At 39.3% G+C, this 16,662-nt stretch overlaps 1 protein-coding gene across 1 annotated transcript; it reads right to left on the bottom strand.

Annotated features, from left to right (window-relative positions):
• Positions 1 to 7,798: 7,798 nt before the first annotated feature.
• Tceanc (transcription elongation factor A N-terminal and central domain containing) lies at positions 7,799 to 15,967 on the bottom strand. The gene is made up of 3 exons (XM_090326373.1): positions 15,909 to 15,967; positions 12,823 to 12,948; positions 7,799 to 9,278 (listed from the first exon to the last, which is right to left on the bottom strand). Exon 3 carries the CDS (start codon positions 9,268 to 9,270, stop codon positions 8,212 to 8,214), a length of 1,059 nt encoding a protein of 352 aa, XP_090182499.1. The 5' UTR covers positions 9,271 to 9,278; positions 12,823 to 12,948; positions 15,909 to 15,967; the 3' UTR covers positions 7,799 to 8,211.
• Between the last annotated feature and the right edge of the window lie 695 nt (positions 15,968 to 16,662).

Genomic DNA, 16,662 nt, shown 5'->3' with positions numbered 1-16,662 from the left:
CAGAAATGGCGCTGTGGCTCAAGTGGTAGAATGCTGGCCTTGAGCACAAACAACTGAGGGCCTGAGCTCAGGGACTAGCACCTAGGCCCTCAGTTCAAGACCCAGGACCAGCAACAAACTAAGAGACAAAAACAGTTTCCTCACCAGGCACATGGCTCAGGCCTATAATCCTAGCCACTCAGGAGGCTGAGATTTGAAGATCAAGGTTCAAAGCCAGCCTGGGCACTAAAGAACTTGAGACTCCTATCTCCAAGTAACCACTAGAAAACCAGGAAGTGGGGCTGAGGCTCCAGGGGTAGGGCAGGAGCCTTGAGCTAAAGAGCTCAGGGATAGCACCCAGGCTCAGAGTTCAAGCCCCATGACAAAAACAAACAAACAACAACAAAAAAAAAACCATTTCCTCCTCAGGAGTCAGCTTGGCCCCCATCCTGCAGAGCAGGGGCAGTACGCAATTGGGATTCATATCACAGTTAGTACAGTGGGCTATTGATGGGCACAATCCAATTCTTCTTCACCAGGGTCTTGGTGCAGAGCAGCATGTTCAGCATTCCATATATTGGAGACAGCATCAATGATCCTTGTTTTATGAGGACAACACATAGAGCCCCAGGAAAAGTTGGCCACATCCAGCCTGAAATCATGGCACTTCCTGTTGCCTCCTAGTACTTGGATTGTGTTGTATATAGCAGTGGCCAATCTTAGTGCTAGCAGCAGGGCATTTCAGCTTCTGCTTCTGCTTCTGGTGGTAGGGATTTCTCTTGCCTCCACCCTAAACCAGTCTTCCTGGGTATTGGTTTGAAAGAGCTAGGAACATTTTTTTTCCAGTCCGAGGATTCAAACTCAGGGTCTGGGCACTTTCCTTGAGTTTTTTCAAGGCTAGCACTCTACCACTTGAGCCACAGCACCACTGCCAGCTTTTTCTGCATATGTGATACCAAGGACTCAAACCCAGGGCTTCATGTATGTTAGGCAAGCACTCTACTACTAGGCCACACTCCAGCCCCTAGGAACTTTTTAAGTGAAGCAATGTCAAGCAATCTTTAAAAGTTGAGGAGCAGTATAAAAATTATAAATAATAAAATGATAACAATTCTTATTATTCTACTTTTTTCACCAACATGTCCTATTTTCCTCCCTTTTAACAGTCAGACACAGGTGACTCACACCTGTAATTCCAACTACTTAGGTGGGTTGCAGTTCAGAACCAGGCTGGGCAGAAAAGTCCATGAGACTCTCATCTCCAATTAACTACCAAAGAGCCAGAAGTGGAACTATGGCTCAAAAGATAGAGTACCAGCCTGGAGCAAAAGAAGTTCAGGGATAGGACCCACACCCTGAATTCAAGCCCCAGGACCTGCACAAAAAGAAATAAAAAACATAACTCTTCTCAGTGAGTGCGAAGTGATACCTCATAATGTTCTTTATATTTCCTTAAGAAATAATGGCCTTGAGCATCTTTTCATGTATATCATTTCTGTATCTTTGATCTTCTTTAGCTAAGTATTCAACTCTTTTGCCTGTTTTTAATTTATACTTCTAATTATATTTTTCAAATTGAGCAGATAGGATTTGCTGACTACTTACAATAGCAATATAGGAGAAAGCAAAAAGTCATTGCAGGCTCCTTAATAGAAATTTGTAGTTCAAGTTACAAAAATTCAGAATTGCCAGAAAGCAGAAAAGCACACGTTGGAGAGACAATTGAAAGACTATTTTAAACATGTTAAGTTTAAGAAGTTTATTACATAGCCAGAATTGTCAAAGTCAGCTGTTTGTTAGATTCTTGAGCTTAAAATCCAAGAGAGTTATCAGAGACTTGATAGTCTAGAGGCTAGAGAACTAGAGAAGATCCCCAAAAGAAAAGAAGGTATGTGAGGGGTAGAAAGATACTCAAAAGTCAGATGAGGCAAGTAAAGAGGAACCAGCAAATAATACTGGGATGAAATGTCCAGTGAGGTAAGATCATAGAAACATAACCTACTACAAGCCACAAGAAAGATTTTTTTTTTGGAGGCAGGCCTGTCCCCTGCTGCTGATGCAGGTAAAGATTTTCCCTCACATTGAAGGGTGGAAGTTGCTGGTGACCTACACAAATGGAGAGAGCAGTGTTAGCTAGGTGCTTTCATCCGAAGGTATAACAGAAAGGTGAAATTTATAGGCCCAGTCTCGGTGGACAGAAGATTCACAAATGTGGATACACACAAGCATCACCAGAGACTTAGTGAAAATGTAGATTCAGAACCACAAGGTCTGTGATGGGGATGTTTCTATATCTGTTCCCAGGTGATAGTGGGACTGCTGGCTAGAGGGCCTCAGTACAAGTAGTCAGATTGACTAGCTGTATCTGTAGTTGTTACACATTTCTTTGCCCAGTACAGATCTAACCAAGAACATACATGCCAACTGTTCAATGCTAATTCTAAAGGATTTTCTATTTTCCGCAGGCTTACTACCATTGATAGTTCACTTCAAATATATAGCATGAGAAACAAGAAAGCATAAAGAACAATTATTTTGAATCCACTTGTAGTCCTGTGCACTGTGTGCAAGAGGGGCCACCTGTCCATAGAAAAACCAAAGGTCAGGCCCAGGAAACTGCCCTGACAGCTTAAGAGCCACTGGGAGACTCATTCATTCTTTACCCAAGTGGTTTGGCTGTAGCGTCTCCTGAGAAAATGTGCCATTATCTCTTCATTATATATTTGCATAAATCAAGGTACCACAGGCTCAGAGTAATTCATGGAGAAAAATGCCCAATAGAGACCTTGTCTTCAATTTCTTTTCTCAGTTCATTTGATTTTTAGTAAAAGCTTTATTGAAACACAACTCACATATCATATAATTCACGCATTTAAAGCCCACAATTGAATAGTGTTTAGCTTATTTATAGAGCTGTGCAGCCATCACCACAATCAATACATTTTTAAATTTAATTTATTCATTTTTTGTGCTGGGGATCAAACAAGCACATTAAAATCTCAAAATTAATATGTATTAGTGAGGTACCATATGATGTTGTATTATACACACACACACACACACACACACTCACACAGTGTTTTCAGGTTAAAAACACCTATCTCCTCAAACATTTATCACTTTTGGGGGAAAAACACTCAAATTCCTTCCTTCTAGTTTTTTTTAGATATATTACACAATCACTCTCTGTAGTGACTCCATATTGCTGAGCCAACAACATACTGCAATTTCTATTATCAAACTTCAAGTGAAAACCCACTGATCAACCTTGATCAACCCATTGACCACAATCAACTTTAGGATATTTCTATCTCTCTCCAAAGAAATCCATGAGCCTTTTATCCACTCATTTTTAAATGATACATTCCCTAAAATAACATAGATGTCCCCTAAAAATGTCTAGAAACTCTTTAATCAGCAATATGTATGATACCAAATTATGGTGGAAGAATGGCACCAAAAAGTCCATCTGATGAACAAAAATCAGACTGCAGAAATACAAATGAATAGCATGAAAAAGATACTAAGGTCCAGAAAATATACACTAGTCTAGTGGACACATAAATATACACAAAGAGTTCACTTCAATAGTTGAGCTGGGCTATGTGCCTGGGTGACTCACACTTGTAATCCTAGCTACTCAGCCTGAGATCTGAGGGTCACAATTCGAAGCCAGCAGAAGCAGGAAAGAAAATGACATTCTCATCTCCAATTAAGTACCAATAAAGCCAAAAGTAGAGCTGTGGCTTAAGTGGTAGAGCAAAAAAGCTAGGGAGAGCACCCAGGCTATAGGTTCAAGTCCCAGGACTGGTACACACACACACTAATTTGTTGAGCCAGACTAATGTAGACTTCAGCTGTTCTCCATCTGCCATGGATTAGAGCTATATGGGACACTGATTGGACAAGTGACTCCCTATGTTGTGACAGAAGGAAAACGAAAACTGGTTTTGCAGCTGTGTCTGCCATCACTCACAAAGGCTAGGTGGAATCCAGCCAGATGACTCAGCCCCACTGGCATTCTAGAAATTTCTGAATTTTCTGCTTCAGTTCACAAAGGTATATTTAGTGAACTATGATATTATTTGGGTGATTTCAATGTGGCTGCTGGGTAACTATCTCTGTCTATGTTTACATCATTTCCAAAGGGATGACATTAAAAAATTGGAAAGAAGCTGGGTGCCAATGGCTCCCACCTCTAATCCTAACTACTCAGGAAGGTAAGATCTGAGGATCACAGTTTGAAGCCAGTCCAGGCAGAAAACTCTGTGAGACTCTTATCTCCAATTAACCACCATAAAAATGGAAGTGAAACTGTGGTTCAAGTGATAGAATGTTAGTCTTGAGTGAAAAAGCTCATGGACAGCATCCCTGATTTCAAGCCCCATGACTGACAAAATTTAAATATAAATATATATATATATATAAAGCAATTTACAAATTAATGATATTTTAACTCATGAAATTAGTTCTACGATTGGGTCACAGCAATTTTATATATTTTTAAATGCGTCAATTGGAAAGGATTTGTAACTAGTTAGACCTATTCATATCCCATTTATATTTTTAAAGAAAGCAAGAATATACCTAGAAAATTTAATTCTGTTCTGTGACCATCCATCCTGCAAGGTACTCACAAAAATATAACAAGGGATGTAAGTTAGCATAGCCAGTTTTTGAAAATTGATTTCTGTAGATCACATAAGACAGAATGCGAAGATATAAAAGCTTTGCATTTTGTATTTGAAACTACATCTATATATTTATCTACTCTGAATTCACAAAAATGTTCCCTATTTTTAAAGTCAATCACTTTTCAGAAACTAGATGAATCACAAAATGACACACAAAAAAGTTCCCCTGTATCGGGAGTGCTGGCATGTGGCAAAGCCTAATGCGTAATCCTGAATACATAACATTTCTTGCCATGCTAGGTAACATCTCTGCAAATATACTTTCCAATGACAATGTAATAGATCGTGAGCCTTTCTGAAAGCAAGAATGCTCTTTCTAAAAATCTCATTTTAGTAAATATTTTTCATTTGCTATCTGATGTAAAAGAGAGACCCAGACCTTGTAAATACAATGAAGTGTTGCCAAGTGCAGGCTTCCTGCCTGGCATTTAGAAATGGTGACGGAATGAAAGGAGCTTCTCATCACAGGAAGTGTCCAAAGAAGAGACAGAGCTGCAATTGTATCCAACTCTTTATTTTAAAAAAGTAATACAGACAAAGGATATTGACTCATGAAAACAACTGATGTCCGGGACCTGTGCTGTTACTCCTAATAACCATGGCAACCAAGGTACACTTATGTTGAAGTTCTGTTATTATTTTTTGAAGTATTGCTATTATTTTAATATAAATCACAGATAGGGAATCTTGGATTTCGTTTGTATAAAGTTTTTATCATGTATAAGGATGACAGGGGACTAATGATGTGACATTTGAACCCTTGCAATTGCCACCTACCTGGCATCTGCGCATCCATCTTTGCTTCCCTCTCAGTCTAACTCAACAGAGCAGCCATATTGCTTTTCCTAAAGGACACTGAAAGTTCCCTAGCTTCAGTGGCTTAAAAAACTCAACATTGGAGCTGGGAATGTGGCTTAGTGGTAGAATGCTTGCCTAGCATGCATGAAGCCTTGGGTTCAATTCCTCAGTATCACGTGAACTGAAAAAGCCAGAAGTAGCGCTGTGGCTCAAGCAGTGAAGCTCAGAGACAGAATCCAGGCCCTAAGTTCAAGCCCCAGGACTGGCCACAAAAAAAAAACCCTCAACATAAGACTGATAAGGGCCCTCATGAACTCTTTGCCATCTTGACCTCATCTCTTACCATTCTCCCTCTTGCCTACTGCACCCTAGCAGTGGTGGACTCTTGCTGACACTTGACTTGTTGACTCCTTTCTACCTTGGGGACCTTGGCACTTGCTGTTCCTGTGGGAAGGATTTTAAATTGGAATCTTCACTCACCAGCAATTTGAATGGAAAATGATTTATTTTTAGGAGGTGGCATTTAGTATGTGAAAGAACTATAGTCTGTACTTGGAAAATGTAATGCTGTTTCACTGACCAAGAGAAAAAAAAGCCCACATCACTATCTGTAGTTGCAAAACTAACTGACAATGATATGAAATGAGGAAGGTCTTGTAAATTTTTATATCTTGGAGAGTATGAGATTTTCCATTTCAAGTGCTTTTATGTGTTTTCAAATTTAATTTCCAAAATCCCAATGTAAAAACTATACACACACACACACTCACACAAACACACACACACACACACACTCACAACCAAAACACCAACACTAACTTAATCAGACTGGATTTTCACGAACAATATGTGCTCTTTCGTAACCTCTAAGTAGTTTTTTTTAAAGATCATTCTAAGTCATATGAAACCACACTTTATGAAACTTCAAGTTTTAGATGACTTTGCAAGTTACTGTTTAAAGGACTAACATGTTGCATCATAATGAGCAGCCATCAGAAGCCACAGGGAGACAAGGACATTAAAGTAAAATTCAGACTTAACAGTCTCAAGATGATTTCTCCCAACTAATGTGAAAACATAAATATTTTAAGATTTATGAACCATTTGAAAGAACTATCATTAAAAGGTAAAGTATACACACTGGAAGGCCACCAAATTCTAACAATGATTGGTGAGTTAGGATAAAAAAAATACCTGCAGAGAATGTGTGGTTTGTAGATAACTTAGAAATAAACTTTTTAAAAACAAACAAACCCCAACAATGGCCATGTTATGATTTTTTAAGGAAAAGGCAGCCATAATCACATAAAAGGCTTCTTGTGTTTAAACAGCTAGATAAATCAGTTAAACACTGCTTGCAAAGAGAGACCTCAAAGATATAATTTCCTCTTCAATTATTAGGTAAATAAATATTGGTAGATTCAAAGGCTGAAACTGTGTACTTCCTCTAACAGATAAATGCTATTTTCACTGAAACAGAGTTTAACTTAAGACTAACACATGTGACCTTGAGAACACGAGGACCTCTAACATCAGAAACTGCATATCTGAAGGCATTTATAAAGAACTTGTGCAAAGATAAAAGAATATACAATTCCTTCAACTAAACAAGAGGTCTCTAAAAATTCTAACTGGAAGATGAATGAGAGCCTAACTTTGTGTGTGTGTGTGTGTGTGGATCATGGGGCTTGAACTCTGGGCCTGGGTGCTGTCTCTGAGCTCTTCAACTCAAGTCTACCAGCCTACCCCTTGAGCTTCAGCCCCAATTCCCTTTTTCTAGTGATTAATTGGAGATAAGAGTTTTCTAGGTCTTTAGTTCCCGGGCTGGCTTTGAACTGAAATTCTCAGATCCCAGCCTCCTGAGGAGTAGCTAGGATTACAGGTGTGAGCCACCACGCCCGGCAAGCCTAACTTTTATGATTCAAGAAAGACCTATAAAACAAGAAAGGGGGAAAAGAATGATGCTCTAGTCTCCTAAGGTGAGAAAATAAAGACATCATTCACTTAGTTCCACAATTCCAAGAGCACATTTCCCAGATATCAATATTAAGCCAGGTTTACACTGTGAATTTAGATGAGGAAATTCTGGCATCAGCATAAGTTAGGTTATTTGTGGTTGTATAGCTTAGCCAAGTCACTGCAAGGAGCTGTGTCTATAAAGTCTCTAAAGAGCACTAATCTCTTACATATATAGAAAGAACCAAATGCTAGCCTGTTTAGGATAGTTCTCAACTCTGACTGCATCTTAAAGTAATCTGAGTAATGACAACAGCAGCGTATTTGCCTAGGACCTATTCCATAGGTTCAGACTGAATTGTTCCAGGCCACTGGCACCTTGCTACTATCGAGTTTGAAAGCTCCTCAGAAGATTCTAATATGGAGTCGTTCCTGAGATCCACAAGCCTGTCACCATGGTAATGGTATTCAAAGTACAAAAGCAGCTCAGGGCCCAGAGCCTGGACTTCTAACACGCTTCAAGAACACTAAGCCGCTTTCAATCCCAATCTGGAAATAGCAGGGTAACAAATGGTCACAAAGCGCATGGAATATTCTTCCTCTTTCCTTTCATTCCCCTTCTCATTTTTGCCTCAAATGATGATTTTAGTGCTGTTGGTATCTACTGTGGCAAACAAGAGTGTTTAAAAAATGGCATGTATAAGATTTTAAAAACCATGCACAAAGGGTTATAGATATAAAAGTCATGCCTAGGGATAGCTATGAAGGAAGTTATCATTTATAATCACAAACAAACCCACTTGCTATGATACCATTGCTCCCCACATTCATTACAGATAGCATATGTCATCATCTGTTCATCTGGGTTTGAATTCCGCACCCAGCTCGGAAGGAAAAGCGTTCCTCTGGCAATTACAGTGACCTTGCAGTTGTAGTTCTCACACCGTCTGCATTTTATTTTATTTGTCTGTGTGCCATCAATCACTTGGGGAAGGTAATGATCCTGGATACAGGATTCAGTGTAGGAAGCTCTGAGCTGTTTCAGTTCCTGGTTTGCCATCTCCATGACAGTCATTTCAGCAAACTGTTTTGCAGACAGGGTCCCAGACAGCAAGTTTTGTTGTAAGTGAGCATTTTTGGGATTCTTCAAATTAGCAACTTTGCTTCTGACACAGGTTTTGTATTTTTTGATGTTCTTTGAATAGAGGGCAAAAATATGCTCTTCAATTTCTCTCGCAAAATTCTGCCACAGGTCATCTTTGGGCTGATCGATGGAAGAGCTAGTTAAAGCTGTGTAAAGGAGCTCTACACATTTAGTTCTTGTAGCCTCTGTTGGATCCTGCAACCCATTTGATTTCTTGTCAGTGGATTTAGGGTCAACAGTTCTGAAATGTTCTTCCTTAGCTTCCATTTGAGCAAGGTTATTTTCAGGCATACTTATTTCAGTGGGATTTACAACAGCTTGGGATGATAGCTGAGAGTTAGAACTACAGACACCTAAGATATTATCCTGGCTCAGGTCTTGAGAAAGTCCTGCATGTTCTTCTTTATCACCATCTGAATGGATTGACTTAAGGCTATCCCTTGGTTTAAAGTACATATTCTTATAAAGAGCTTTCCACTTGGACAGCAAACACTTGGCTTTCTTTTTCAAAGCCACTGAGGGGCAGTTTTTGAGGACTTGATACACAGCTCTGACAACATGTGTCTCTTGGAGATGCACCTCAGTCACATAAAACATTTCTAGCTCAGTAAGGTGGTTGCCAAGATCCTCGAAATTCCTTTGAGACATCAGTTGTTCAATAAGGGAAGCTCTAGCAGCTATCTCGGTTTTGTCAGACATCTTCACAGCTGCAAAGGAAAAAAAAAGATCATTCAGTTTTCTGTAGCTTGCCGTTGTTGGTTAAAGTTCCTGCATAGCAAAATAGCACTTTCTGCTAGATACCTATGTGCACAATGTTTTCTGAAGAAGTAATGTGATATGAATGGATGTGACATGTTAGAAAATGGAATTTACAATATAGAACAGTTTAGTTTCAGGTTCTGCTCTCAATAGTCCAAGGGAAAAAACAACACTGCGGGCTTAAGAAGCTTACTAGAGGATTATTTGCAATTTTTTATAGCTCCAGTTGTACAGATCAGTCTTTGCGGATCAGTCAATTCAGTGGATATGGTAGTGCTGAACCATGTCAGGCTATCGTCCCTCCTCATATTTAGCTATATGAGTGAAATACTTGCTGATTTTATCATCTTTAAAGTGGTAATTTTCTGAATTCAAAAGAATAAAAACACAAACTAAAAGGGGGAAATGTCTCCAGAAATCTAAAGAAATTGTGAGACAGCACGTGGTGGGAAGCCGCTGGAACTAGGTCTTGTGAGCCCCCAAAGCCAATAGGATGAATTGTGTTGAAATCTGAGCCTTTAGAAAAACAGAGAAATTACACAAATGCTATTAGAAGTTTGGGCTAACTGGTCCTTGTAGAGTCTAGTTTCATGAACTTTTTTTGCATGTGTGCAATTACTTGGACTGGAACTTAGAGTTGTGCTCACTGATGTATCCCTAATAGGATAACACAAAGATGACCAAGAGTCAGAATCTTGCATGTAGAAAACCTAAGCAGTCCTTCTGTGTTTTCATTTTAAAGTTACTTTTAACCATCACTCAATAGGCATTTTTCCAATTCCTGAGAACAAACACTTAAAGATAATTCTTTTTACTTTTAAAAATACCACATTTTAAAAACAGTAAAAGTGTTCTCCTAAGAAGCAAAGGCTCAACAAAGAACAAGCAAGATAGCACAGGAAAAAAAAGTATATACCCTCAATGGTTGAACACTTGTATCTGAAGTATCTGCTTCAGATCTTCGGAAAGTCAAACAATCATGTTACAATGATGAAGCTACAAACTGCTCAATATCCTTGAGTTCTGACCCACTGGTTGGGAAGTTTCCTCACCAACAAGCAATGTTTATTCTGCCTGGATTCTCTGTGCAGTGTTCCTGAAGAAATCAGGAGGGAGGTTGTCTAGATAGATAGATGGCTAGAGGGAGGTTAAGGGGTATAATTCAGTGGTAGAGTGCTTTCCTGGTGTGAAGCCCTAGGCTCAATTCCCAGCACCACAAAAATAAAATTGAGCCAGGCCTAGACTGATCACAAGTGAAGCAAAATTTGACTTGGGTCCAAATTTCTCAACCCAAAGTCTGAGTTCCCAGCACAGGGTGTGAAGGGAAGCTTCAGGATTTCAGGGCTAAGAAAGCAGCAGTTCAGATTTGTTAGTGTAAATCTACAGAATTTATTGTATAAGACGTTTTGCTCTTCACTTTCTATGTTTATTTGCCTTTACTTCATATTTATTTAAACATTTTACTCGTGGTAAAATATACAAAACATAAAATTTACCTTTTTTATGCCAGTCCTGAGTTTGAACTCAGGGCTTGGGCACTGCCTTGCGTTTTTCTCATGGCCAGTGCTCTACCACTTGAGCCACAGCACCATTTCCAGCTTTTTCTGTGTATGTGCTATCTAGGAATACAACCCAAGGTTTCATGAATGCTAGGCAAGTACTCTTACCACTAGGCCATGTTCTCAGTACTAAAATTCATCATTTTAACTTCTTAAAATATAGAGTACAGTAAGATTTATCATTATGTTTTCATCTTACAAAACAGGAATTCATATGCTCATTAAATAACTCCCTATATTCTACCCCTGGCAACCACCATTCAGCTTTCTGTCGCTATGGAGTAAACAATCTAGGTATAAGTATAATCACATGGTATTTGTCCTTTTGTGTCTAGCTTAATTCATATCATATAACAGCCTCAAGGTTCATACATATTTTATCATGTGTCAGGATTTCCTTCCTTATGGTTGTTAAATACTCTACTGTGTATATGGGCCACAGTTTGTTTATCTATTCATCTATTGATGACCACTTATGTTGCTTCTACTGAAGTGTATAATTATATCTTGGAGTCTCTGCTTTCAATTCTTTCACATATATATGTACACAAATAAAATTTTTGGATCTTATGGTAATTTTATTTTCAAACTTTTGAGGAACTCTCATATTTTCCTACTCTTCTCCATACTTTGAACAGCATTTTCTTTTCTTTTGTATTGTTGGAGTAATGTACAGAGGGGTTACAGTTACACTTGCTAGACAGTAGGTGCATTACTTCTCACACATTGATAGTCCTGCTCATGTTTTTGCCACCATTTCCCGCCACCCCCTCCCAATCATCTTGTTTCCCCCCTTCCCTTTCCTATTTCAAATAAAGAAATAAACGTATATACAATATACCAGGTAACAAAGTCAGATACAGTAACAATATGAGATTAACCAGAGGGCAAAAAAAGAGAAGAGAAATAATAGTACATTAAGAACAATCACACAAGACAAGGCCTTTGTTTCCATATCCCAGCATTTAAATTTTGCCAAACTCTCTCATCTCCCTGTGAAACAACTACGTGACTATAAAGCATTTATTATATGACAGAAGTCAGTAAAACTCAAAATCTTTATATTTACCATAAAATGACAAAATAAGCTGCATCTCATTTTAGTTGTACATAGTTCATAGCTACATATTTATTATGTAGCTAGAATGTGCTGGATATTGATCCCAAAAGACCATCTGCTTTGAAGATATGGACAGCCAAGTGGAATGGATACCGAACAGAAAGTGGTAAGCACAAACGTGGCTACTAGAATACATACACAGTATGGGCACCAAAACCTATTTGTACTATCATCTGGCCAGCTGCAGTTGTTTCTTTAGTGCCTTCACTGGTTCATGGCACTTTATTTGAATGGCCGCTGGTACAGAATTCAGCAAGATAACCCCTCATTTTCTACTTAAAGCTCTTCAGAAGTTCCCCTAGCATTCTCAGGATGGAGCTCCGGCTCCATGGCTAGATAATAGTGCCCCATCTCATTCCTCTCTTTCTGGAGTACTTCCAAATTTAGATAGGCATTCTGTTTCACAGCTTGGCGCTTTTGCTCTAGCAGCCACTTGAGCCTGGCCTTTCACTAACACTTTAGGTGGTTTTTAACCTTGCTTGCATTAACCTGGAGGAAATGAAAGGAGCAAACAATGTGAATGCCTCACTCTAGATAGAATGAATCTGCATATTTGTTCACTTCTGTAGTTGATTCTAATTGAAACCACACAGAGGCAATAATCCCACTGCCCTCAACAGCAGCAGGACTCCCAGACAGGCTGCCATTAACCCCCAAAACAGTTGAGATTCTGCTTCTGGACGAAACACAGAGAACCCCTTTGACTTCAGACTTGGCTGGGCGAGTCCTATTACATCTCATCTGAGAGATAACTGGTAGTTATCATATTTTAAGTGTCATGATGTATATAATTCCTGATATTTGTTCCCTTACCTTTAATCCGTGGAAGGAAATGTATTTATTGAGCAGTTCTGTACCATTCACCTTCATGTCATCTTAAGCCACACGATACGCTGAAGATATGACTACATCTCACCTCCACCTTGCAAATGAGAAAACCTATGAAGAAACAACCAATAATCACGCACTGTTATTTTTCCATGGTGTTTGCCACATTAATAAAAACATGTTTGTCTGCTTTTCCACCAAGAGCATAAGGGAAGAATCACCCGCTTTATTCACTTGAACAAATTTGCTAAACACTTTATTCGACAAATATTTCCTTTTGTTTAAAAAGTGACCAACATTCATGATGCTTTCTGCTCACTCTGTAAATTTCCTTTCCTTTCAACCAAGACCAGCTTACTTGTATTCACCAAACCTAAGCCCAGTGCCCCTCAGGTTCTTCCATGGAAGACCAAGCCCATCTTGATTCTAGTTTAAAAAAAATCATACAAGAATACTAGGTGAGAGAAAACCATGGGATCCCCTGAATGCTAATCAAGTAGTTCTAGTAATCCAAACCTTTTGGATAAGGAGTGTCTGGTACATTTGTCAGAAGGGAGGGAAGTGTCCAGCAAATTGGCTAAGTTTGCTGGCCATCCCATGCTCCAGTTTTCCCACCTACAAAATCAGGGAAATTAAATATCCTAGGATTAATATAATTAAATGATATTTTTGTGCTGTATGTACGTGTGCACTGGTAGTAGGGCTTGAACTCAGGGCCTGGAAGCTGTCCCTGATCTTTTGTGATCAAGGGCAGCGCTGTACTACTACAGCCACAGCTCCACTTCCTCTTTTTTGCTAATTAGAAATAAGAGTCTCACAGACTTCCTTGCTTGGGGTGGCTCTGACCTGTGATCCTCAAATCTCAGCCATCTGAGTAACTAGATCTTTTTTTTAAATTTTTTTATTTTTTATTGTAATTAATAAAAGGGTTACATGATATTTGCCGGATAGAAGGTGCATTAATTCACATACATTGATAACCTTTCACATGTCTTGGTACCCATTACCCTCCCCCCCACCCACCCCCCATCTTGGTTTTCCCCCCTTCCCTATCAAATTTCAAATAACCAAATACAAATAAATTCAATATATCAGATAACAAAGTGAGATACTGTAACAATATGAGATAACCAAGGGACAGCAAAGGAGATGAGAGACAACATAGTACATTAAGGACAAAAATCATTCGTTATATGGCTTTTGTTTCAATATCCTGGAGGTCCTTTCAATTAGCTTCATACTATATGGCCTCATGTATCAAGGTTTTGCTCTATTGTGAGTAACTAGATCTTTTATTAAATTTTAAATTATTTTAAGTAGTTGTACAAAGGGGTATGATTCAGTTTATAAGTACAAGGCATATTGATTAATATCTCCTGTCCCATTGTTCTCTCCCATCTCTCTTAGGAGATAGTGTTTATAGAGCGCTAAGAAGTACATCCATCAGACAAGTCTGACAATGATGTGGGTCCACAGTTTAAAAGCTTTAAATGAATCTCCAAGTGTAGTGACATTCCTGTAATCAACAGCATTCAGGAGGCTGGAGGATCTCAAACTCTAGGCCACCATCTCAAAAAACAAAACCAGCCAACTACATACAAAGTTTCAGAGTATCCACCATATCAAGTTCTGTTCCAGAGTAAGGGCTGGCAAATATTTTCTGCAAAATGCCAACCAGTAACCAGTAAATATTTTAAGTTCTTTGGGCCATATACTCTCTTCCTAGACTACTCTAAGTCTTCATCTCTTGAAGCAGAAATAGAAAACATAGAAAATATATGAATGAATGGACACAACTTGGTTCAGATAAAGCTTATTTCCATAAATAGGAAGATGGGATTTTCATAGGCCATAGTTTCTTGACCTTTGTCTAGAGTAGTATTGTCCATCAGAAATTAAAAAAAACAGCTATCTACAAATAGAATTTATAATTCACTAAAGGCCATATTAAAAATAAAGGTAGGTAAAATTATTGTATTTAACATGGTATATCCAAAACATTATTCTTTTTTAAAAAAATATAGTGCTAGGGCCTCATATATGTTAAACTGTCACTGACATACATTCTGAGCCCTCCAAAAATTGCCATTTCAAAATGTAACTGATAGAAATAGATTTTAATTTTTTTGTATTCTCAAAATTTTTGTTTTATGCACGTATCAGTTTGAAGTAGTGCCATTTCTAATGCTCAAGGCTTATGCAACTTTATTGGATAATCCTAAAACATATTGTAATATAGATCGTACTTAAACATACACCTAACCTAAGTGTTCTCTAGATTCTGAGTCCAAATAAATGAGTTTCTACAGTGCCAAAAGAGTAGATCCTAACAATGCAAACAGCAAAGCTTGTAAATATTAACTAATACCATATACAAGCAAAGGGTATACACATGCACTAAATTAATAGCGTAAATCCTAAGAAGTACAGGAGAGAAGTTCTTGATGAAACTTCCACAAGCTGGTAGCATATTAGCAGTAGCCTAGATATGTTTAGATTTTTAGGTCTCTTTTATGACCTAAGGAGAAAAATGCACATTATGGCCTTAACTTATATACAACTCTCCATCTCCAATTCAGGGGAAGCCCCTTGGCAGAAAGAGGGGAAGCAGTTTATTTTTTTCTTTTTTTGCCAGTCCTGGGCTTGGGCTCAGGGCCTGAGCACTGTCCTGGGACTTTCTCAAGGCTAGAGCTCTACCACTTGAGCCTCAGCACCACTTCCGGCTTTTTTCTATGTATGTGTTACCCAGGAATCGAACCCGAATCTTCCTGCATGCTAGGCAAGCACTCTACCACTAGGCCAAACTCTTGGCCCTGCGAAGCACTTTCTAAAGTAGAGGTCTTCCCTATGATGATACCTAGTAAGCGTGCAGCAGGAAGAGGGGAACAGGCTAAGGAACCCTCGGGAAAGGGTTCGAGTTCCGGTGGGTGGAGTCTAGCACTAAGAAAAGTCGGCAGCTCACCCTCACAGGACCTTAGCCTGACTGTGACCAGCAAACTAGCAGCAGCGGTCCGAGGGTTCTGCCTATCCCACTGATATCTAGAAGGGAGGAGAAAAGGAGATGACAGCACCTTAAGGCCTCCCGGGCCCAGGGCCTGCCAGAGAGCCTCTTGGTGCGGGATCCCGGGTGGTCGCACTTCCGCACGCGGAGACCCAGCAGATGCCGGAAAGAGGCTCGCTGAAACGCGCAGGCGCAGGACCGACACTGTTCCGGAGCGCTCAGTGAAAACGTACATCCGGGTACGAAGGCTGAATGACATTGGTTCAGCCAATCCAAGCAGACAAAACGGAGAACGTGGGCGTGGGACACTGTACACCGTGGCAGGGAAATAGCGACTGAGCAGAATGATCTGCAGCCTTCGTTTGCCGTTTCCAGTGGGAGGAGCCAGGCTGGCTGCTTTGGCCTAAACTGAAACTAAGCTGGCTGCCAAGTTTGTTGAACTTCTCTTCAACGTACCCTTTTTACTTTCTACCAAGATAGTGGTCAGTTTGATATTGACATTACTATGGAAATAAATTTAACCAATTAATCCAAGAAATAGTTATTACACAATAGTATAAAATGATAAACATTCATTATGTAGTTCTGTGTATCCTGAGCTTCTTATCTATGCACAGTTTGCAGTTTGCCAGCAGTTGTGATTATGGGCTAGAGAAGGTTGCACTCTCCTTTTGTTGATCCTGTACTCCAGAATAATTTGGTGAAAGGTTTAAGGAAGCAGAATGTCAAATCCAGTTTTTCTGCACCAGATACAGTCAGAAAACAGGGTGATTCTATGATTGAGTCATGTAATAACTTTTACCTCAAGGGAGGGAAGACTGATG

The sequence above is a fragment of the Megascapheus bottae genome, chromosome X, assembly GCF_031878675.1.
Source record: "Megascapheus bottae isolate mThoBot1 chromosome X, mThoBot2.hap1, whole genome shotgun sequence".
NCBI classification, from domain to species: domain Eukaryota; kingdom Metazoa; phylum Chordata; class Mammalia; order Rodentia; family Geomyidae; genus Megascapheus; species Megascapheus bottae.
The sequence above is the reverse complement of the archived record's forward strand: the minus strand, read 5'-3'. Positions and strand labels throughout refer to the sequence as shown.